The sequence below is a fragment of the Mollisia scopiformis genome (assembly GCF_001500285.1).
Source record: "Mollisia scopiformis unplaced genomic scaffold LY89scaffold_16, whole genome shotgun sequence".
Lineage (NCBI taxonomy): Eukaryota > Fungi > Ascomycota > Leotiomycetes > Helotiales > Mollisiaceae > Mollisia > Mollisia scopiformis.
In genome coordinates, this window is record NW_017263596.1 from 335749 (window position 1) to 355884 (window position 20136).

At 47.9% G+C, this 20136-nt stretch overlaps 8 protein-coding genes across 8 annotated transcripts; 6 read left to right on the top strand and 2 right to left on the bottom strand.

Annotated features, from left to right (window-relative positions):
• Positions 1-46: 46 nt before the first annotated feature.
• Positions 47-2656, top strand: LY89DRAFT_708439 (Sec34-domain-containing protein). Its single transcript, XM_018217683.1, has 5 exons — positions 47-173; positions 224-498; positions 550-889; positions 946-1974; positions 2027-2656. Exons 1-5 carry the CDS (start codon positions 60-62, stop codon positions 2531-2533), a joined length of 2265 nt encoding a protein of 754 aa, XP_018069105.1. The 5' UTR covers positions 47-59; the 3' UTR covers positions 2534-2656.
• Positions 2657-2752: 96 nt separating this feature from the next.
• LY89DRAFT_686413 (uncharacterized protein) lies at positions 2753-5036 on the top strand. Its single transcript, XM_018215277.1, has 4 exons — positions 2753-3153; positions 3206-3331; positions 3377-3591; positions 3639-5036. The coding sequence occupies exons 1-4, from the start codon at positions 3102-3104 to the stop codon at positions 4905-4907; spliced, it is 1662 nt and encodes a 553-aa protein (XP_018069106.1). The 5' UTR covers positions 2753-3101; the 3' UTR covers positions 4908-5036.
• Positions 5037-5629: 593 nt separating this feature from the next.
• LY89DRAFT_735829 (uncharacterized protein) lies at positions 5630-7192 on the bottom strand (the record flags this gene model as incomplete). The annotated part of the gene is made up of 2 exons (XM_018220048.1): positions 5630-6989; positions 7044-7192. 2 exons carry the CDS (start codon positions 7190-7192, stop codon positions 5630-5632), a joined length of 1509 nt encoding a protein of 502 aa, XP_018069107.1.
• A 587-nt stretch (positions 7193-7779) lies between these two features.
• LY89DRAFT_686414 (uncharacterized protein) lies at positions 7780-9217 on the top strand. Its single transcript, XM_018215278.1, has one exon. The coding sequence runs from the start codon at positions 7866-7868 to the stop codon at positions 8829-8831; it is 966 nt and encodes a 321-aa protein (XP_018069108.1). The 5' UTR covers positions 7780-7865; the 3' UTR covers positions 8832-9217.
• Positions 9218-9403: 186 nt separating this feature from the next.
• LY89DRAFT_619916 (glycoside hydrolase family 18 protein) lies at positions 9404-10995 on the top strand. Its single transcript, XM_018210898.1, has 2 exons — positions 9404-9752; positions 9838-10995. Exons 1-2 carry the CDS (start codon positions 9604-9606, stop codon positions 10868-10870), a joined length of 1182 nt encoding a protein of 393 aa, XP_018069109.1. The 5' UTR covers positions 9404-9603; the 3' UTR covers positions 10871-10995.
• Positions 10996-11046: 51 nt separating this feature from the next.
• LY89DRAFT_686416 (Prenylcysteine oxidase) lies at positions 11047-13450 on the bottom strand. The gene is made up of 3 exons (XM_018215279.1): positions 13281-13450; positions 12380-12903; positions 11047-12334 (listed from the first exon to the last, which is right to left on the bottom strand). The coding sequence occupies exons 1-3, from the start codon at positions 13435-13437 to the stop codon at positions 11369-11371; spliced, it is 1647 nt and encodes a 548-aa protein (XP_018069110.1). The 5' UTR covers positions 13438-13450; the 3' UTR covers positions 11047-11368.
• A 134-nt stretch (positions 13451-13584) lies between these two features.
• Positions 13585-15771, top strand: LY89DRAFT_686417 (T-complex protein 1 zeta subunit). Its single transcript, XM_018215280.1, has 6 exons — positions 13585-13736; positions 13784-13878; positions 13925-13946; positions 14000-14236; positions 14288-15287; positions 15338-15771. Exons 1-6 carry the CDS (start codon positions 13695-13697, stop codon positions 15565-15567), a joined length of 1626 nt encoding a protein of 541 aa, XP_018069111.1. The 5' UTR covers positions 13585-13694; the 3' UTR covers positions 15568-15771.
• Positions 15772-17241: 1470 nt separating this feature from the next.
• LY89DRAFT_698401 (seven-hairpin glycosidase) lies at positions 17242-19819 on the top strand (the record flags this gene model as incomplete). The annotated part of the gene is made up of 3 exons (XM_018216977.1): positions 17242-18420; positions 18466-19478; positions 19525-19819. The coding sequence occupies 3 exons, from the start codon at positions 17242-17244 to the stop codon at positions 19817-19819; spliced, it is 2487 nt and encodes an 828-aa protein (XP_018069112.1).
• Positions 19820-20136: the final 317 nt, after the last annotated feature.

Sequence of the window (20136 nt, forward strand, 5' to 3'; positions counted from 1 at the left end):
GTGTTCTCAAGAGTTTTGTCAGCCTGGTCTCCTGCCAAACAATCAACTGAAAGATCACGATGTATGAAGACTCCTGGTACAGTTATGTGCCCAACTCGCAATCCAAGAGTGATGCTGCGGCATCTCAATCGGCGAAGCATCACCGAAGAGAGTCTTTGCTCAAACAAACAAATGTCTGTCCTTTTCTATGCAGGACAAACACCACATCGCTAATAACTAAAAGGGGAATGATTCTAGCATCAATGCTGGACCGATGATGGAGATTTTTGATGAATCTACAAGCGTTAAAGGACCGCCCAAAGCAACGCTTGCCAGAAGAGCAAAGTCGTACAGTGACTTCTACGATGTTGCCATGAGTTTCTTGGCCAAAGAAGCAAAGACGGAGGCACCACGTGATGCTCTGGACTCCAACCTAGACAACTCAGCTCCTGTTTCAATGACGGCCAGATACGAGGGTGTGGAAGATGAACTTCTAGACGGGAACCAAGAAGAGTATCAGTATGTTTTGCTGTGGTTCCAACAAGATCCCGTTGACTGATCACTTTACAGGCTTTACAGAGATCAGCTGGCTTTGTCCGAGAGACATCTGAATACCTTGCTCAACGATACCACTGATGCTTTGGACCTACTAGCTTCATTATCAGAGTCTTTTAAAGCGGTTGAATCCGAGACGACGGCATTCCAAAGCCAATGTGAAGATCTGTTGGTCGAACAGCAGCGATTACGCACTCTTGCCGATGAGATAGGAACAGATTTGCAATACTATGCATATCTCGAACCTCTGACTCGACGACTCAATGCTCCGGGTGCCGCCAGGCTTGTCCGAAGCGATGACTTTCTAGACATGTTGATGAATCTTAACACCTGCATTGAGTTCATGGATTTACATGTACGATTTGATCATCCCCTCTGCGATTGTGGACACAAAGAAGCTAATACGAGCAGCCGAACTACCGAGATTCAACGGTCTACAAGACGAGATATATATCGCTTCTAGAACGATCCCTCAACCTTGTCCAGACAGCATTCTCTTCAGCTATGAAAGAAGTCACAGACGAGGTCACCAAAGAACTCCGTTCGAAAGACCACAATGAAACAGCAGAGTATATCCTCCTGCATGGAAGATATGAAACCGTCCATGCGAACTTGGGCCTACAAGTTGAGAAGCTTCTTACCACTAGAGATTTCGCATTTGGACAAGCAGGCTCTAATGATCCACCGGGACCCCACGTCTTTCGATTTCATGAACTATACTACCAAGTTGTAGATTCTTATCTCAGATCTCGGGAGCCAGTGGTCATCGTGGTTGCGAAAACTCTCAAAAAGTACGTGGCTAATGAAAAGCCTGACACTGAGTTCGAGTCCTTCGCCAGACTTTGCATACAGCACATCCTTGACGTGTGTCATAATGAATCGAAATTGGTCACGAAATTCTTTCACGGTGGCCCTCTCTTGGCTGATTATGTGCCACTGGAAGGATGGAACAAAAGCACAGAGTACGCAGGAAGACTCGAAGCCAACATACTGTCACACTTGGAGCCGCTCAACACTACCCTCATACCATTTCTCAGTACTGGAGGCGTTGAGAAGATTTGCAAGATTGTCAATTGGTTAGAGAATATCTACATGTCGTCCTCGGATGGTGATTCCGAGGACTATTCTATCAAGGACAGAAAGCCCATAGCTCAAGCTTTCTTGGTCAGGCATCTGTACAAGCTACTAGATACATTATTTCTCAAGACTGCCGGAGAGATTAACCACTTCAAACCCACACAGGAGGACCTCCGACTTGCTATCAATGCAGCACCCTTGGCCGGAGGCAAGAATAGACCAACAACAAGCAATGGGCAGTCTAATGATGAAAAGCCTCCTACACCTAGCACCCAAGGCCCTCCAGGGTCTTACACGTACCCGACGGTTCAGACTGCTATCAAGTTGCTGGTTATGTATCACGAAGGGACCTATGATAGGCCGGTATGGTGGCCCGTCTGGCAAGATTTTAGTTCATATGCTGATTGAATGATAGAGAGACAGCAACGTTCTTTATGAGATTGTCCATCAAGTTACGGAATCTCTCCAGAAAGCAGCTACAACTATCAAACACACCTCTGGGATGATGGACGCTCAACTATTTCTCATCAAGAATCTGATGCTGATCGAAAATCTATTTATGACAAAAGAAATCCCAGACAGCATTAGACAGTCGACAGAATTTGACTTCACACCAATTTGGAACACCATGAAAGAGCTCCAAGACCAGAAGCAGCTATACAACCCTGTGGCCTATATCTCACCGCTTGTGAAGGGCAAGCTACTTCCAGCCGTAGTCGATCGTATGTTGGATGCAAGGAAGGATTTAGAAAAGGTTTTGGTTCAGCAGATTACCGCATTCACGAAGACCTGGCAAGGTCGACTTGCAGACGCCAAAAATAGAGAGGACATGGAAAAGGAACTCGATGCTTTGTTGAACAAAGTATTTGACGATGAGACGACGAGGGCTGCACTATGGAAAATGATTCGTTCAGATGAGTAAGGCTGGCAAAGCAAAGTTAGACGTGTACTGTGAAAGATACCCAAAAAATAATAGAGGTTTTATCGATTATCACTTTCTTTGAGGCTAGATTAGTTTCCTTGTACTTTAAACTCCAAAAAATGGGACCTTATTCGGCCTCATTCGGGTTTGTCGATTTGCTTCGCTTCAACATCGCGTGGTAACTACATGCCCTCTTAGTCTTCGCTGAGACACGAATCGCTACCCATTATGTTCTGCCACAAAGTATGAAAAATTGAACGTGATAAGAAACCTTGTCATCTCATTTTCAAGCAATTAAAAGTGATTCACCAAAAATAGCACACCTGCCATTCACTCGTTGTTCGAGGCTAAGAAGGCCACCAAAACTCGCGAGGCTACGCGGAAAATCGCGTCCACCTTCGACAATCTTTAAATTCCAACAACTCCTCAATAATTGCACGCGCCACCACAAACTTTCTCCGAATTGTCACAGAATCACACGATCACTTTCGCCGCGTGGTAGGATAGCACGATCAGAGATGCTTGCGGGAAGAAATAGGTAGTACACAATCTACCTTCGACAAGCAAGATGCCGCCTCCTGTGTGCAAATTCTGGCAGCAAGGGAGCTGTCGCTATGGAGGTATGATCATTTCAACACAAATTGTACGATAAGAGCTAATCATTGGTTAAAGATCAATGCAGATTTGACCATCCAGTGAATCGAGGAGGCTATACCAGTGGCAACCGGTATGGAGCTCTCGCAGATTCCAACTCGAACTCGAATTCGAACTCGCGCAATAACAATTATCAAAGCGGATGTAAGGCGCAATTTTCTGAGGGTGAACAGGGCTGACATTTTCCAGCATCGTCTTCGAATCGCGGGCTTCCTTACACGCTGGACAAGAACGCCATCCTCACCGATCTCACGACAGAAAGACCACAATGGATCTTGTCTGCTTATGGTCCTGGTAGGCATGCTCCGGCGCAGTTGTTCGGAGGTCTGCCACGGGAGCAAAGCTTTGAGGAAATGAGACTCTTGCATTATATGGGTCTGGCGTCGGGCAATCCGCAACAAGTTGTATGTTGAGCCATTGGAAAGTAGGACATTGAAACTGACCATTATAGGTACAAGAAGCGGATAGTCTGGTTCAGCAATCGGAGCAGCAGATGCAAACTGCAGTGAACATCATTGACTCAGCCATACAATATCTGATCAATGCTGAGAAGGAGCATCCCAATCGGATTGACATATGCAAAGGTGGTCAGGAAGGTCCAGGATCACAACCAAACCCTCTTGGAGGCAATACACCGTTTGGAGCCCCCTCAAATACTGGCGCGTTCGGAGCACCAAGTCAACCTTCAACAACCCCCGCATTTGGCGCCCCTTCCGTATCTACTGGAGCGTTTGGACAGCCAGCACAGCTTGGACAGAAGCCGAATCCGTTTGGAGCATCAGGGCTTGCTTTTGGAGGACCATCGCAATTGGGAACAACAGGAGCATTTGGTCAACCTGCTCAATTAGGCCAGAAATCAAATCCTTTTGGGGCTCCACCTGCCAATAGTGGATTCAGTGCCTTTGCAGGCGCGTCAAACACTTTCGGCCAACCTCCAACTTCGACAGGCTTTGGAGCTTCTTCACAGCCGGCAATATCTAGTCCTTTCGGTGCACCATCCCAGCCAGCAGCATCTAACCCATTTGGTGCCTCCCCTCAGCCTGCATCGTCGTCTCCTTTTGGGGCACCATCACAACCAGCAGCAGCAAATCCGTTTGCTCAGAGAGCTCCTTCGAACTCGAGTCCATTCGGCGCCCCGAGTCAACCCGCTCAGCAAAATCCATTTGGAAGTTCTTCAGCTGCACCTTTTGGGAACACTCCCACAGCGGCAGTCAACACCTTTGGTGCACCTGCTAAACCATTGCCGTTTGGGCAACCTCCTGCAGCCTCCAATCCTAGTCCATTCGGCAATCCACAACCCAACCCTCCTTCTTCCTTCCCCAGTTTTGGACAACCGGAATCATCAGGATCAACGAACGGAGCACCATTTGGTGCCTCTCGACCTACGAATGGATTCACAAACGGCGCCTCAGCCAGCCAGTCGCAAGACGTCAATACTTATTCTACCCGCGATGCGGGTGGTAGACTACTGACATGGAAGAACAGAAGGGTTGTCTACAAAGACCAAACACCAGGATTCACCAACCAAAATGGGCAGTGGGAGAAGATATGGTTTCCCAATGGACCACCGGCACCTGATCCACAAGCATTTCTTCCAGCAGAGATGTATGACCAGGCAACCAAGGATCAATATGAATACGTGAGGCAGCATGGGAAGTTTAAGGATGGAATCATGCCGCTGCTTCCACCGATGCTGGACATGGTTAAGTGGGATTTCTAGAGTCGTGAGGGGGCTGGCGTTTTGGAGATGTCCAGGAGGACAAGGTGCATTTCGACGGCGTCTGTGATTTTATTGTAAGCCTATTGCTGGCCTGACCATTGAGGTCTGTGATAGGTATAGTCAATGCAGAGCATTTTGCTCGTGTCGAACTAGAATACCGTCTGTATTGCATTATTGTGACACGTTGACTCCGAATGTGCGTCGCGTGAAACCTTAATTGAACACAAGAATATGGTGAAAGTATTTGGGACATTGGCTTTGAGGTGAATACTGTTATTAATAGTCCTAATGTCCCTTCGGGTGATAAATAATTTCGCAGACGAGACACAGAACCAGGGAGGGATTCTGGATAGAAATCTAGGCATTGGACACACCGCTAAGGTTTAATGTGGGATAAAAGTCTCGAAATGCGCTGGGCAATTTGGTGAACATACAAGCATTCAGTTGCTCTGCTCGATACAGACATCTAAGGAGCAGGTCAAGTCATGTACGACATCGATTAGGGGTATAGTTTGTAAATACTATTCCGGGGTGAAGCTTTGCTGTCGTATCGCACCCCATCAATTCATTTCCTCGTCTCTAGAGCGGTATATGTTCTAATTCAACCCTAATGGCCAACTGACCGATATACACAGAACGATGACAGAGCACTATATGTGATCTCTCTGGGTATCATAATCTCACAAACGCCACCCAATACGTACGCCATATACTATTACAAACTAAGACAAGAACGAGCCCAAGACATCACCAAGGCTCTTTCTCTTTCTCTCTAATCCAAATCTACCAATAGGTCTGCGCTTAGCAGGGGCCGATCCACCAGAGGTTGTCGGTCTCGATCCCGCTATGCTGGGTCTCTTCAAATGTGCTTGGGTTGTGCCAGTATCTCGAGCTGATGGCACTTCTTGGTTGATAGACGAAGGGAGAACTTCTGTCACATCGTACTTGATCCTGGTGAACGCAAGTCGTTGAGCCTGACGAGCTCCGCCTTTGGGTGGGCACTCTTTCCATGTGTGAACGGATTCCTGTAATGGTTCCACAATCGAGTATGTGCTCTTGTTTGGAGCTCTCTGAGCAGAGTCCTTCATTGTGTAAACAAGACAAGCTGGAGTGGGGCCAATACGAAAAGATACGATTGGAATAGGACAGATCAGATCATTCTCGACAACGGGTTGATCTCCGATCTCAATACCGGCTCTCTGGAGATCACCATCATTTCTCAGTTCCCCTATCCTATTGATCTTCGTATAAACTGGGAAATCCCAGACCGGAATAGATCTATTTAGTTTCGGTTTATCCTTCTGAGAAACGTCCACCGCCTGCGTCTTGCCGCTCATGCTTGGATCTTTCCGCTCATGGGTGTCAAGGGCTGTAGGGTCCTTTGGGCTTTGAGGTCGAATGGTTGTCTCATCGCGACTCAAGAATCCAGGTACATCTGCTCGTGGTAATCGGGAAACAAGAGCATCTAACCCTAATTGCTGTGCAGAGGCTTTTCGACTAGGTAGGGGCTCCTTGCCGAGCGCAGCTCGCATAACAACCGCTCGCTCCACACATGCGGCCTCAAATTGTCCAAGCAGATTAGGGTCAATAGTTGGCTTCCATCCAAAGTCCCGTGCCTTTACGCTTGCCGTCAAATCGAAGCCGCAACCAGTGACATCGAAAACAGCAAGAGATGGAAAGGAGTTGAGGTATGCAAGTGATACATTAGTGACATTGAGGTGCTTCCAAAGCTTCAGGATCCGCAAAACCTGGAAGGCACCCTCACTGTTGGCAGCAAAGCTCCAAGCACGGATAACCCGATCCGATACGCAATGCTCAGAGTTTTTATCTTTACTAACAATCTCCAAGGCGACCAAGTTTTTCACTGCTGATAATTTGACGAGTTCTGGAATTGCGAAAGTTGTTGTGATACTCAGATAAGTAAGGAACTCGAAGGACTCGGATGTGAGAGGTGTAGTGTAGAATCGCAAAGGAGACTTGGGTTTGGTGATCTGGTCTCTGTGTCTTAAGATACGCAGAGTTGCATCGTCTTTTTTGAGCAGGACAGAGAAGACTCGCCAGACATGAAAGCTCACGAGTTGTCTGAAAAGAGTTTAGCAAGGCATATGCTTATTAGAGGCAAGTGATAGAATTTACCGGTTCTTGATTTCTTGCCATATTCCTTGCAACAACACAGCCGGCATGTCCATCAGAAGATCTACGGAAAGTTCGTCGATCCTTGTCAAAATCGCTGCAAGAGCAGTCGTAGCAAGAGATCGAGTTCCCTTGATTGATCGACTCCTCATCGCTGTTTTTGAAGCTAATCTCTGTAGCTTAAGGGCTCTTTCAGTATTTCTGGCTAGTCGAAGAATTCTTCCAATTCTAATCTCGATCCCATCGGGATTTTTAGCACGCTCATATGCTTCCAAGTACGTCCAATCCACCTGATCACAACATCGGTAAGGCCAGTCTCGGTCGGCATCATTGGTGGCACTAGCTATCGTCTCAGTGTAGACCTGACCAGTCTGCTCGTCAAACTTGTGATGGTCCGACAGCAGTCCAGCTTCTATATGCTGCCGACGCGACTTGCTCGATTTTAGTGGAAACCACTTCATGATGAGATATTATTGGTTGCAAATGTCAAAAATTGTAAACATCCGGTATGAGCAAACGCACTCAAATGAACGAGTATGTGCCCATTATACGCGCTCACCTCTCGTTGACTAGGACAGAGCGGGTATGAGAGCATTTGAGCCCGCTCAACGCGTGCTGTTGATGAAGCTCTTATCGTCGTGCATCCCCGATAAGGAGTAGAGTAACTATTTTCAGACTAGCGCGAGACTGAGGGGATTTGGCACGCGACGGCCGAATCAGCGATGCTAAACTTAGTGCTATGCGTCTAAGTACTTCAAGTGCTCATTGTATTTCTGGTTCATGATGATTTTGAGGTTCAGTGATTGAACTGGCTTCTCCATAGCCATGTTCAAGAAATCGGGAATGTTGCTCTCAAGCAATAATCTCCACTCCTTTCAGACTTCAACATCGCCTTCGAAGACGTCATCCTTTCCCGCATCCGGAACTCTGCAATGTCGTTCATATGCTATGGTCTCAGATGGCCATAGCAGACACAACCATGGGAAGCATCGTTGGCCCGAAGTTGCATCTGCCAATGCAGTCCCTACTCCTTACCAAATCTTTGGACAGAGGAAAGGGTCTCCATATTCGAAGAAGCGATTCTACGAACTGGTGAAACAGTATCACCCTGACCGGCATGACCTTGAGTCGTCCGATGACGGGCTTTCATATACAACAAAGCTCGAGAGATACCGGCTGGTAGTTGCGGCGAACGACATCCTGTCGGATCCTGTCAAGCGTGGTGCTTATGATTGCTATGGAGCAGGCTGGAACGGGTCTCCGGATGTCCTTGCACCTCGAGATTCATCTGAGTCGGCCGGCGGTTGGGGTACATATGGCGGTAGAGGATGGGGAGGAGGGCCTGCTGGACCAAGCCAGAATGCAACGTGGGAGGACTGGGAGAGATGGTACCAGCGAGATGCCAAAGGACCTCAGGAACCACGATATGTGTCGAACAGCGCCTTTGTGGGGCTCATCATGATATTCGCTGCTATTGGGGGGATAGGACAGGCTACAAGAGCAGGCAGCTACGGTGCGACCTTCCTCGAACAAAGGGATGCTCTGCACGACAACATTTCCAAGGATCTGATGCGGAGGAGGAAAGAGACCACGACCATTTATGGTTCCAGGGAGGAAAGAATACTCAGCTTCCTGAAACAGAGAGACCCTGAGGGTTATGGACTTCTCGATCCGAAGGAAGAGGGCTACAGAAAGCCATTGCCTCCGCCGGAAATTTGTTCTGGTAAGGAAGTCAAAAGTCTACAGATAGGCATCTACGAGGACAAGAGCAATCCATCGAAGGGAGCATAAGTACGCAGATGACTTGGAATGCCATCCCGCTATAGATTTTCACCTTTCATGGTGATATCAGAGTCTTCACTATCACATTGAGGACCACAAGATATCTTGTGGACAAGTTGATGTCGTCCACATTAGCTAACGCTAGTGAAATTTGTCGCTGTGATCTGCAAGCGAAGAGCAACTAAGAGGCTCGATGGTGGTTGAAAATAGCCAATTAGGGCTGCCCTTATAGCAGCAGCCTAGAGCTGACGAACTACACGATTGAATGAATGAAACGTTGCAATATCTTATTGGAAAATATTCACAAGAGAGCCATGATTACTGGTATACTATGATCGATCTCCTAGTCCTATTTACGTCGTATGATATATTCTCATAATTGTAGAGCTGAAGGCATATCCTTTCCTAAGTGCAATGCACTTGCATAAATTACTTTTTGAATGTCCAGGAAGCTTAGAGAGCATTATATATGTGTTTGGCTCTAGCATTGTCCACAATTGGAACGTGCTCTGCAGCGTCGTCATGTCTCGACTCAGCCTCGTGATTGGAGCTGACTCTCGCTCCGCCTTGCTTTCGAATAACAAGTCAAACATAAATGCATCGCCACACCCCACATTTCTAAACATTCATAAAACACTTTCTCACCTTGATCATTCTCATCGTGGCCATAATACAACGCATTCTACTCTTCGCAGGTCCTCTGTTCATTATTTCCCTTGGACTGCTCATCTCACGATTCCAAACAACCCCGCTAGAACCACCTGATATTCTAGACTTCAAGATGGGAGGAGGCGATGGGTATCGTTCTGTGGCTTACTTCGTCAACTGGGCTATTTATGGGAGGAAACATAGACCTCAAGATCTACCGGCGGACAAACTCACTCATGTGCTCTATTCTTTTGCTAACGTGAAACCGGATAGCGGGGAAGTGTAAGTGCAACCGCACCTCTTAACTCCCACAAAGATGGCCCTCATGATCTTTCGTCTCTATAACATTCTCAGCTGACACTTTTAGATATCTCACCGACCTCTGGGCGGACAAAGATATTCACTGGGAAGGCGACTCCTGGAACGATGTCGGCGAGAATCTGTACGGATGCATGAAGCAACTCAACCTCCTCAAACAGCAAAACCGCTCCCTAAAAGTCCTCCTTTCAATAGGCGGCTGGACATACTCCTCCAACTTTCCCGTCCCAGCATCAAGTGCCGCCGGCCGCCAAAAGTTCGCCGCCTCAGCCGTCGACCTGATCAAGGACTTCGGCTTTGATGGTATAGACATCGACTGGGAATACCCCAAGTCCCGCACCGAAGCCGAACACTTCGTTCTCCTGCTCAAAGAGTGCCGTGAAGCTATGGATCGCTATTCCGCTACGCTTCCTCATGGCCACCATTTTGAGCTCACGGTAGCGTGTCCTGCCGGCGCGCAAAACTACCAGAACATGGACCTTCGGGGCATGGATCAGTATCTCGATTTCTGGAACATGATGGCTTATGATTATGCCGGGTCATGGGATTCTCACGCTGGGCATCAGGCGAATTTGTGTGCGTCGAGCGATAGTAAGAAGACGCCGTTTAATACTGAGCAAGCTGTGGAGTATTACAAGAGTCAGGGGGTAAGAAGTGAGAAGATCGTGCTAGGTATGCCGCTTTATGGGCGGGCGTTTGAGAATACGGATGGGATTGGCAAGCCGTATGGAGGTGTGGGGCAGGGCACTTGGGAGAATGGTGTTTTTGATTATAAGGCGTTGCCGCTGGCTGGGGCGGAGGAGAGATATGATGGTGAGGCGAGAGCGTCGTATAGTTATGATGCGGCAAAGAGACATTTGGTGTCGTATGATACGTGTCAGATGGCGAGAGAGAAGGCGGAGTGGATTAAGAGGAATAGGCTTGGTGGTGGGATGTGGTGGGAGAGCTCGGCGGATAAGCAGGGTGGAGAGAGCTTGATTGGGAATGTGGTGAGTGTATTTGGGGAACTGGAGAGGAAGAAAAATTGTATCGAGTATCCGCATTCGAAATTTGAGAATCTCAGGAAGGGATTTCAGGCGTAGGGCTTTAGCAGTAGGGAAACTTTGGTCTTTGTATACCTAACTAAGAAACAGGCATGGATCTTCAAAAATTGAATGTCATCATTTTAGGCGTTTCAAAAAGTCAAGATGCCGGGTTCAATTTGCGTGTAGTATTTTTGGTGTATAGTCATCATAGGCTGATAACACAATTTCGTATACGTCTACTTACCTAGCTAAGTTGAACCAAAATCAGATGCTCCAGTCACTATAACTTCCAAAAGTGTGTCGTACAATGAGGCGAACAGAAGAATCAGTGAACTTTAGGTACGGAAACAGACATTGAAGACACGATATTCTAGGAATAAGAGGCAGCTCTGTTCCCACATTCTTAATTCGAATCTTTTAACCCAACATAAAGAACCGACCAATTCATCCATTCACAGCGCTACGCTTCCTGAAATTTGCTACAAAGACGCCCACAGATAGCGTACCATTTTCCCTTTAGCATACAAATTCCCTATCTTCACACAGTCTTGAAGCTCACAACTCTTCAAGATGTCCCTTGTCCCCACCAACAATCTTCTGCTTTTCTTCTCCAACAGCGCCCTTATCCTCGGCCAACTGCAAATAATCATCAACCACCAGCCTCGCAACATTCATGCCCATCAACGCATTTGTCTCCATCGTACTAATGAAGCTTTCCATTCCACTGGTATAATAGAATCCCCTCGCTAGTTCCGGGTCCTCGAAGGTGACTCGTGGATACTCGTATGGATAGCTTTGCCAGACGTGAGGGTAGAACCACGTTAGATCGTCAGACAAAGCAAAGTCAGAGGAGATGGAAGTATTAAGCAGGGAGCTTAGGAAGTCGGGAGTGACTGGGGCGGGAGAGAATATCTTGTAGAGATTTTCCTTCTCGAGTGTGTTGGGATTGATTACTTGGCGGAGGGTTGAAATGGACCAGAAGCCGGCGGAACCAACGCCGTGGGAGGCGTTTGGTGGAACTTCATCAACTGGAAGGGTGGTGAGGATTGTGGAGGGCACGGGAGTGCCTGGAGTGAGGTTGAAGAATGAGCCGCTGATGGTGTGGGGTGAAGTGAAGAGTGTTACGTGGAGAGTAACGTATGGAATAGAGTCGGGGACACGTTTAAGAAGGTCCTTTCCGATCGAGATGTTGGAGTATTGGAGAGGACCAGCAAGAACAACAGTGTCGAATGATTCACTGTTGGTGTGGATCTCGGAAGAGGTGAGTGATGGAGTAGTGGTCTTGATGTTGTATTTACCGGATTTCTTAGCGACAGAAGTCACAGTCGTGTTGAGGAGAGTGAGAGCTTGAGAGGAATTGATCATGCCGGCGAAAATTTGCCAATTTCCACCTTCAATCTGCATTGCGCCGTCGATGGCCATGCATACCATGGTTTCGAGGCCATGGATGACATTGAGGTTTTGACCATAGTTCACTCGAGTACTAGCTTGAATGATGTCTGTGGTGAATGGGGGTCCAATCTACGATGATTAGTAGGACTTCTTGACTTGATTTGGCCAACTTACATTGTTGTCCTTCAAGAGCTGTTCGCCTGTCAAAGCCGTGACTTCTGTGAGTCCCAAGTCGAAGACGCGGTCCGAGAGAGATCTGAACGGGAAAAATGGGAACTCATAGAGCTTCCGGAACTTTCCAACAGTACTTTGCATCAGACGTTGGGTACGAATAGGGGCAAGTCCATATTTCCAAAGGAGCTTAGCAATGTCCCAGTAGTACCATCCACTATCCTGCTGTTGGAATACAAATTCCTTGCCATTCCAAATACCAAGAAGCTCTTTTTCATCGCCTTCTGTCTGCTCGCGAGGTCTAAGACCAAAAGCTTCACTTGAGTTCTTAAGGATAGTATTGACTTCGACGAAGATGCTGGCTCCGAGCTCGACTGGTTCCAAGGGGTTGCCATAGGCGTTGATTGTGGTTGAACGTCCTCCTATATAGGAGTTGCGTTCAAGAATGGTGATGTTGATTGGGATGCCTGATTTATTGGCATATTGTTGCAAGTAGTATGCTGTAGATGAGCCAGCTGCTCCAGCTCCTGTATTTGATAGTCAATACCGTCTCACAAGCTTAACCATTGGATGGCTGATCCAGAACCTCCAAGGACTTTATGAGATTGAGAATTTGGGATGTGAGTTTGTAAAATCTTAGGTCTGAGGAAAGACTGGACCAGGTGTCATTCTGTGTATAACACTTGCACGTTTCTCCATCACTCAAATTCTTCACAAAGCTTTAATAGCATTTCTGACTTCAGATGGGTTGGACTATTCTGGGATAACATCCCGTTTGAGACATGGTTCGAGATTCACATTCCAGACGGGATGAGCCTTCAACGCAAAGATTGCACAGAGTCTTGATATCATAGGAAGATTCATATAGATGCCAGCCAGTATAGAATATTAATGAAAAACGTACCAATAATTGCAATTCTCTTCGCTGTTGGGTCTGCATAAACAGTGTCCGCGTCACCCGATTCCGCAGAAACCACGGATGAGAATGGCCAGAATGCATCAATTTGACGGCAGAGTAGACTTATAATGAGCGTAAGCACCAGGTTCCAGCCTGCGTACATCTTGAAATCGTGGCTGAATCAAGTTCAATAAGTGTTGATGAAGTATTGTTGATCGATTGGCGTGGTGTCAGCCTGGCTGTTGATACCTTAAAGCGAGGTGCAGCCTTGTGGCCCAGGCGAACGATCCTTGGCACAGTCGCGCGTCCATCGCGTTCTTTTTTCGACGAAAAGTTCCCAGCAGCGAATTCTTTGCCCACGACCCCTCACGACCTCCAACACCCCAGACATACATCTCAAAAGAATAGATAATTGTCAAGATGTCTGCTGCGCAGCTTCTCAATCCGAAAGCTGAGTCTAGAGTCAGTGTTTTGCCCTGCTTGAAAAATTGTAGACTGACAATAGACAGAGAAGAGGTGAAGCTCTACGAGTCAATATCAGTGCTGGTGAAGGTCTGCAAGATGTGTTGAAGTCGAATTTAGGTCCTTTAGGGACCATCAAAATGTTTGTACTGCCATATATTAACATGTTCATAGCTAACGTGGATCAGGTTGGTTGACGGTGCCGGTGGGGTATGAAGAGCTCCAAATGTTGCCTTGTACCACTTCTGACACGTTCTCTGTAGATAAAACTTACTAAAGATGGAAACGTACTGTTACGAGAGATGCAAATCCAGAATCCCACGGCGGTAATGATTGCGCGAGCAGCTACAGCTCAAGACGACATCTGTGGTGACGGCACAACCTCCGTTGTCCTCCTTGTTGGAGAGCTTCTCAAGCAGGCAGACAGATATATCTCCGAAGGATTACATCCCAGAATCATCACGGACGGTTATGAAATCGCCAAGACGGAGTCGTTGAAGGTACGTCTATAAAGCCTGGCTTAAAGGCTTGCTTCTAACAGTTGCCTTCAGTTCTTAGACGAATTCAAGCTTTCGAGAGAGGTGGACCGAGAACTCCTACTATGCGTTGCACGAACATCTCTTTCCACAAAGCTCAACCACACTCTAGCAGAGAAGCTTACCCCAGACATTGTCGATGCGGTTCTAGCTATCTACCAAGCTCCCGCAAAGCCCGATTTACACATGATCGAAATCATGAAGATGCAGCACAGAACCGCTTCCGAAACCCAGTTGATTCGAGGTCTTGCTTTGGATCATGGCGCGAGACATCCTGATATGCCTAAGAAGGTCGAAAATGCTTTTATTCTCAGTCTTAATGTCAGCTTAGAGTACGAAAAGTCCGAGATCAACTCTGGCTTCTACTATTCGAGTGCTGAACAACGAGACAAGCTTGTCGAGAGCGAACGTCGCTTCGTGGATGAGAAATTAAGGAAGATCATCGAGCTGAAGAAGGAGGTTTGCGGTAATGACCCAAAGAAAGGCTTCGTCATCATCAACCAGAAGGGTATCGACCCTCTGTCTCTGGATGTCCTGGTTAAAAATGGAATCTTCGCCCTGAGACGAGCAAAGAGAAGAAATATGGAGAGATTACAACTGATCTGTGGTGGTACAGCCCAAAACAGTGTTGATGACCTTAGCCCATCAATTTTGGGATGGGCCGGTAATGTCTACGAGCATCAACTGGGCGAGGAAAAATACACTTTCATTGAGGACGTCAAGGAGCCAAAGTCCGTGACTATTCTCATCAAGGGGCCAAATCAGCACACCATCACCCAGATCTCGGATGCAGTCCGTGACGGACTTCGCAGCGTCTACAACATGATTGTTGACAAGAGCGTTGTTCCGGGAGCAGGAGCTTTCCAAGTTGCTTGCGCAGCTCACTTGAATAGCGAGGCCTTCCGCAAGACCGTCAAAGGCAAGGCGAAGTGGGGTGTTCAAGCATTTGCGGATGCTCTTTTGATCATTCCAAAGACCTTGGCTGCAAACGCTGGCCATGATATCCAGGATGCACGTAAGTACAAATCAAACTCATAGAATTGTGGCTACCTAACATGTGAATAGTCGCCAGTCTTCAAGATGAGCAAGCAGAGGGCAACATTGTCGGTCTTGACTTGAAGTCAGGCGAGCCAATGGATCCTGTTTTGGAGGGCGTGTACGATTCGTTCCGAGTACTGAGAAATGCCATTGCTTCCAGCTCTGGCATCGCATCGAATTTGTTGCTCTGTGACGAGATGTTGAAGGCAAGACAGATGGGAAGACAAGGTGGACCAGGCCCAGGAATGGATGAGTAGAGTGGTACCGGCACAGCACGTGTGAGCTTCGGCCTCTTTTGACCACGATGGTTAGCATGGCATGGTGTCTTCGGCGCTTCTTGTTTGACGATGTAACACTGCACTGTACAGTAACACTCATCTAGAAGAAGTATTGAGGGGCGTATGTACCGGATGAATAGAAAACTTGGACAGGCCGACCATTATCGTCAACGAACACATGGCCATAGCTATATACTTTGCCGTGACATCCAGAATTATGCAAAGAGAGGATTTGTGTGACGGTGAAGCGAAGATGTGCAATGATCACTGGACCATCGAACGAGCCGTCCCCACCCTCACTCGAAGTGTCTTATTGCTTTCTGCCAAGAGGACGCCAAGGCGTTAAAAGTCAATAAGTGTTTCCGTGTTGAGCTATGCAGCCTATTGTGGCAGGTATGCTTAAACATGTGTACTATATTGCGGGGTTTAGTGGATAAAGGGCCCATTCGGGAGTTGGCACAGAATGGAATTGGGGCCGCTCCAAGGCACGAGATCCCTTCGGGTCGTTTTCCAGAGTATTACTGTAATAGAGCTCCTCGGTGTTGGGATGGATGCTCACTGCACGAACGGGTGGTACAGGATCTGCCCTCCTGGCAAACCTTATCTGCAAGACGTGTGGCACTGGTACTGTATCCAGGCCGAAAAGGAGGTTTCTTTTCTTCTTTTGCATCGTTGGTAATCTCAGGCCGAACCCTCTGTGCCACTCGACCGCCCTGGAACAGATTGTGACCCGGCGAAAGCAGAAGCAGAGCTGCTCCTGAGCTCCAAGCTGACACCTGCTCCACTTAAACCTGCAGCAAGCCCCTGGCTGGTCGCTAGACCCTAAAAGTTGACCCAGCAGTGTAGCCGAGTGCGCATACGTGTGTGTGTCAAGACGAAAAGAAAAGGTTCCAGAACTTCTTCCACTGAACCATTCTATATTTCTCTGGCTTCATTTCCACACGCCCATATCGTTTATGACCACGCCCGGAAGCCACCGATTCCGCTAAAACACTTCCTGGCTTCTCGTTGAAGATGCCGGTCCAGTTCACAACTCATCGCTGACAACTTTGGTGGTGTCGCGTGCTCTCTCGGTCTTTTGGTTCCCCCCCCTTCGAGCGGACACGCTCTCGAGAGAAAATGTTCCGTTTTCGAAGGTATCGGGTCTTCTTGGTCTTTGCAACCATTGCCATTGTCCTCATCGTTCGATTGTCCAAGGCGAGGGATTGGACTCTTGTGCAACTCGAGGATTTCGAAGTATCCCGCCCAGCTGATGAATATGTCGGAACGCCTCCAGTCAAGACACCACCTCCGGCGGCGCTGAAAGACGATGCCACAGAGAAGATTCCTCAAACCACGCAGACTCATGTTCTTACTTCTACTTCGACCAAGATTGAGAAGACGTCTTCTCCTGCAGCAGCTGTCAAATCGACCCCTAAAGTCGACCCCCCTCAAGTTCCAGATATTATCCTCCCTAATCGAAAACCAATACCACCTACCAAAGTCTCTGAAGATGAAGACCCCGAGGAAATACATGCTGTGGCCCCGCCAGGCAGACAAGAATTGCCTACGTTCTCGGCAGTGCCGACAACGATACATTGGGTGAAGCAGGTGGAACATTTCCCTGTGCCGACCGCAGATGTCATTCATTTGCCAACTGGAGAGCCTCTGAAGATGCCCAAAATTCAATTTTCTTTCAACGATGAAACTCCGGATGCGAAAATCAACAGAGAGAAGAGACAGACGAAAGTCAAAGAGGAGTTCCAAAAGGCATGGTCTGGGTATAGAAAGAAAGCATGGCTACACGATGAATTATCCCCTGAGACGGGTGGTTTCAAGGATCCCTTCTGCGGATGGGCAGCGACCTTGGTGGATAGCTTGGATACACTTTGGATTATGGGTCTGCAGGAGGAGTTCGAGAACGCTGCAAGAGCAGTCGATCTGCTAGACTTTACTACCAGTCCGCGAGGAGATATACCAGTCTTCGAGACCACCATCCGATACTTAGGCGGCTTGATCGCAGCTTATGATGTTAGTGGATACAAGTACAAAAATTTACTGGACAAAGCCGTCGAACTGGCCGAAATCCTGTTGGGGACTTTCGATACTCCTAATAGGATGCCGCAAGCGTACTATTACTGGAAGCCAACATATGCATCACAACCAAAGAGGGCGAACATACGAACCAACTTGGCCGAGCTTGGATCCTTGGCCATGGAATTCACAAGATTGGCACAACTTACGGGGAATCAAAGATACTATGATGCAGTTGCGCGAATCACTAATGCTCTCTCTGAGTGGCAAGATCGTGGGACAGCTCTTGGGAGTGTCTTCCCCGAGAACGTAGATGCATCAGGTTGTAACCGTACCGCACATGCACAACAACCAATGTCAGCGGAGGGAGAACCAGCTATTGTCCCAGGAAAGATTGTGGACGATCCAATTGGTTACCAACCTGACACTCCTGGCAATGTGCCTGAGCCGAAGCCGAGGAAGAGACCAACAAAGGACGGTCCGCACACTCTAGATTTTCAGGTTGCGGAGGGTCAACCAGGAACGCCGGGCAAAGGCCACATAGCTGGATGGGAGGACTCTGGTAAGAGCTCAGAGAAAAAGCTTGGGAAGAGAGATAGGGACACATCTGGAAGACCTACGAATGCTACGCAAGCGACGCCTACCACCGATGCAATCACCGGCCTCCCGCTAGACATTCCAGCAGCGCGGGCGCAGGTAGGTGATTCTTTGGGCCAATGGGACTGTCACCCCCAAGGCTTGGAGCCGGCTGCTCAATTTGGAGCTGAAAAGTTCTCGATGGGTGGAGGTCAAGACTCTACGTACGAGTATTTTCCAAAGGTAAGTTAGTCCGTTCTTCACAAAATTACTACTAATATTAGGCAGCAATATCTTCTCCTAGGTGGTCTGGAACCAGTGTATAAGAAAATGTATCTCAAGACGATTGAGGACATCAAAAAATACATGCTCTTCCGACCGATGACGCCGGATAATCAAGATATCCTCTTCTCAGGATCCGTTACGACCAGAGGCAAACCTGAACAGGATGCGAAACTGAGTGCTGATGTAGACCATCTTACTTGCTTCATTGGCGGGATGGTGGGCATGTCCGCCAAGATATTTGGCCTTGACGAAGATATAGAGATAGCAAAGAGGCTTACAGATGGTTGTGTCTGGGCCTACGGATCCACGGCGACGGGGATCATGCCTGAAGGTGCAACAGTCTATCCTTGCGAAAGCGTCCAAGATTGCACTTGGAATCAGACGGCTTACTACCTTTTCCTGGATCCTATGGGAAGCACGAGAGATCTCCAAGTCGAAGACTACCTGGCGACTCAAGCCGAGCGGGAAGCTGAAGAAGCTGCGTTCCTTATAGCTTCAGGAACTAAAGAAGATGACTCCGGCGCTAAAAGTGCGACTGGTCTGGACATACCAGCTGGAAGCTCCACAGGACATGATTATGATTTGACTGATCCCTCTCACGGCACTGAGTCTTTGAAGAAAGAGAAACCAATCTCGTTGGCGAAACGTCAAGACAATCCCAAGAACGATTTACCGAAACCAATTACCCACAATTTTAAGGACGACCTTCCATCAAAGCCCAGCATGCAGAAGAATCAGAACAAAAACCAGCCAAGTGATATCAAGTCAGAAGCTCAGGCAGCGGCCAAGGAATCACTCAAGCAGAAGAGCGACCTTACAGAGGCAGAATTAGAGGACATAGCTAGGTCTGGTCGTCAAGCCGAGATGCCTCTTGTTGAGCACAAACCTACTCACGAAGATCTACCACCAGATCCATTCCGCCCTCTTAATCATACAGAGTATGTCGAGGCTCGCATCAAGCAAGGCAATCTTCCACCTGGTTTTGTCACTTTGAAGTCAAGAAAGTACATTCTCAGGTAAGCTTCTCATCCCCATATTTGACAGTAAACTAACACGCGACAGGCCTGAAGCTATCGAGTCTGTTTGGTATATGTACCGCATCACAGGCGACCCAACTTGGCAAGACAAGGGCTGGAAGATGTTTGAGGCCATCATCAACGCCACCTCGGTCACATACGGCCATGCCGCTGTGTACGATGTCACAGAGCCTACACCATATCATATGGATTCCATGGAGAGTTTCTGGCTCGCAGAAACGTTAAAATACTTTTACCTACTTTTCTCCACTCCCGACGAAATCAGCCTGGACGAATGGGTCTTGAACACGGAAGCTCATCCTTTCAAACGCCCGTCGTGAAACATGGCTGAATCGAAGATTCTTGTAATTTAGGGTAGAGGGGCCAAAACCGGAGGAGGTTTACATCGGAGTTCTGGGCTATTGTCATTTGCATTTCCGCTCTAGAAGTTGGTCAGACCACACAAATGGGCTGCAATCTGAGTATCGAGAGTGGTCGGTGTACGCATGCATGTATCAGGCGTTGTGGGTGTATCTTCCCAAGGAGACAAATCATAGAGATCTTGGATGAAGGTCATTTTCCCTGAGCAAATATCACATTCTCAAAGGTGCGGAATTCGTGGCAAACATTCTCGTGTCCAAATCTCGTGTCCTGAGGT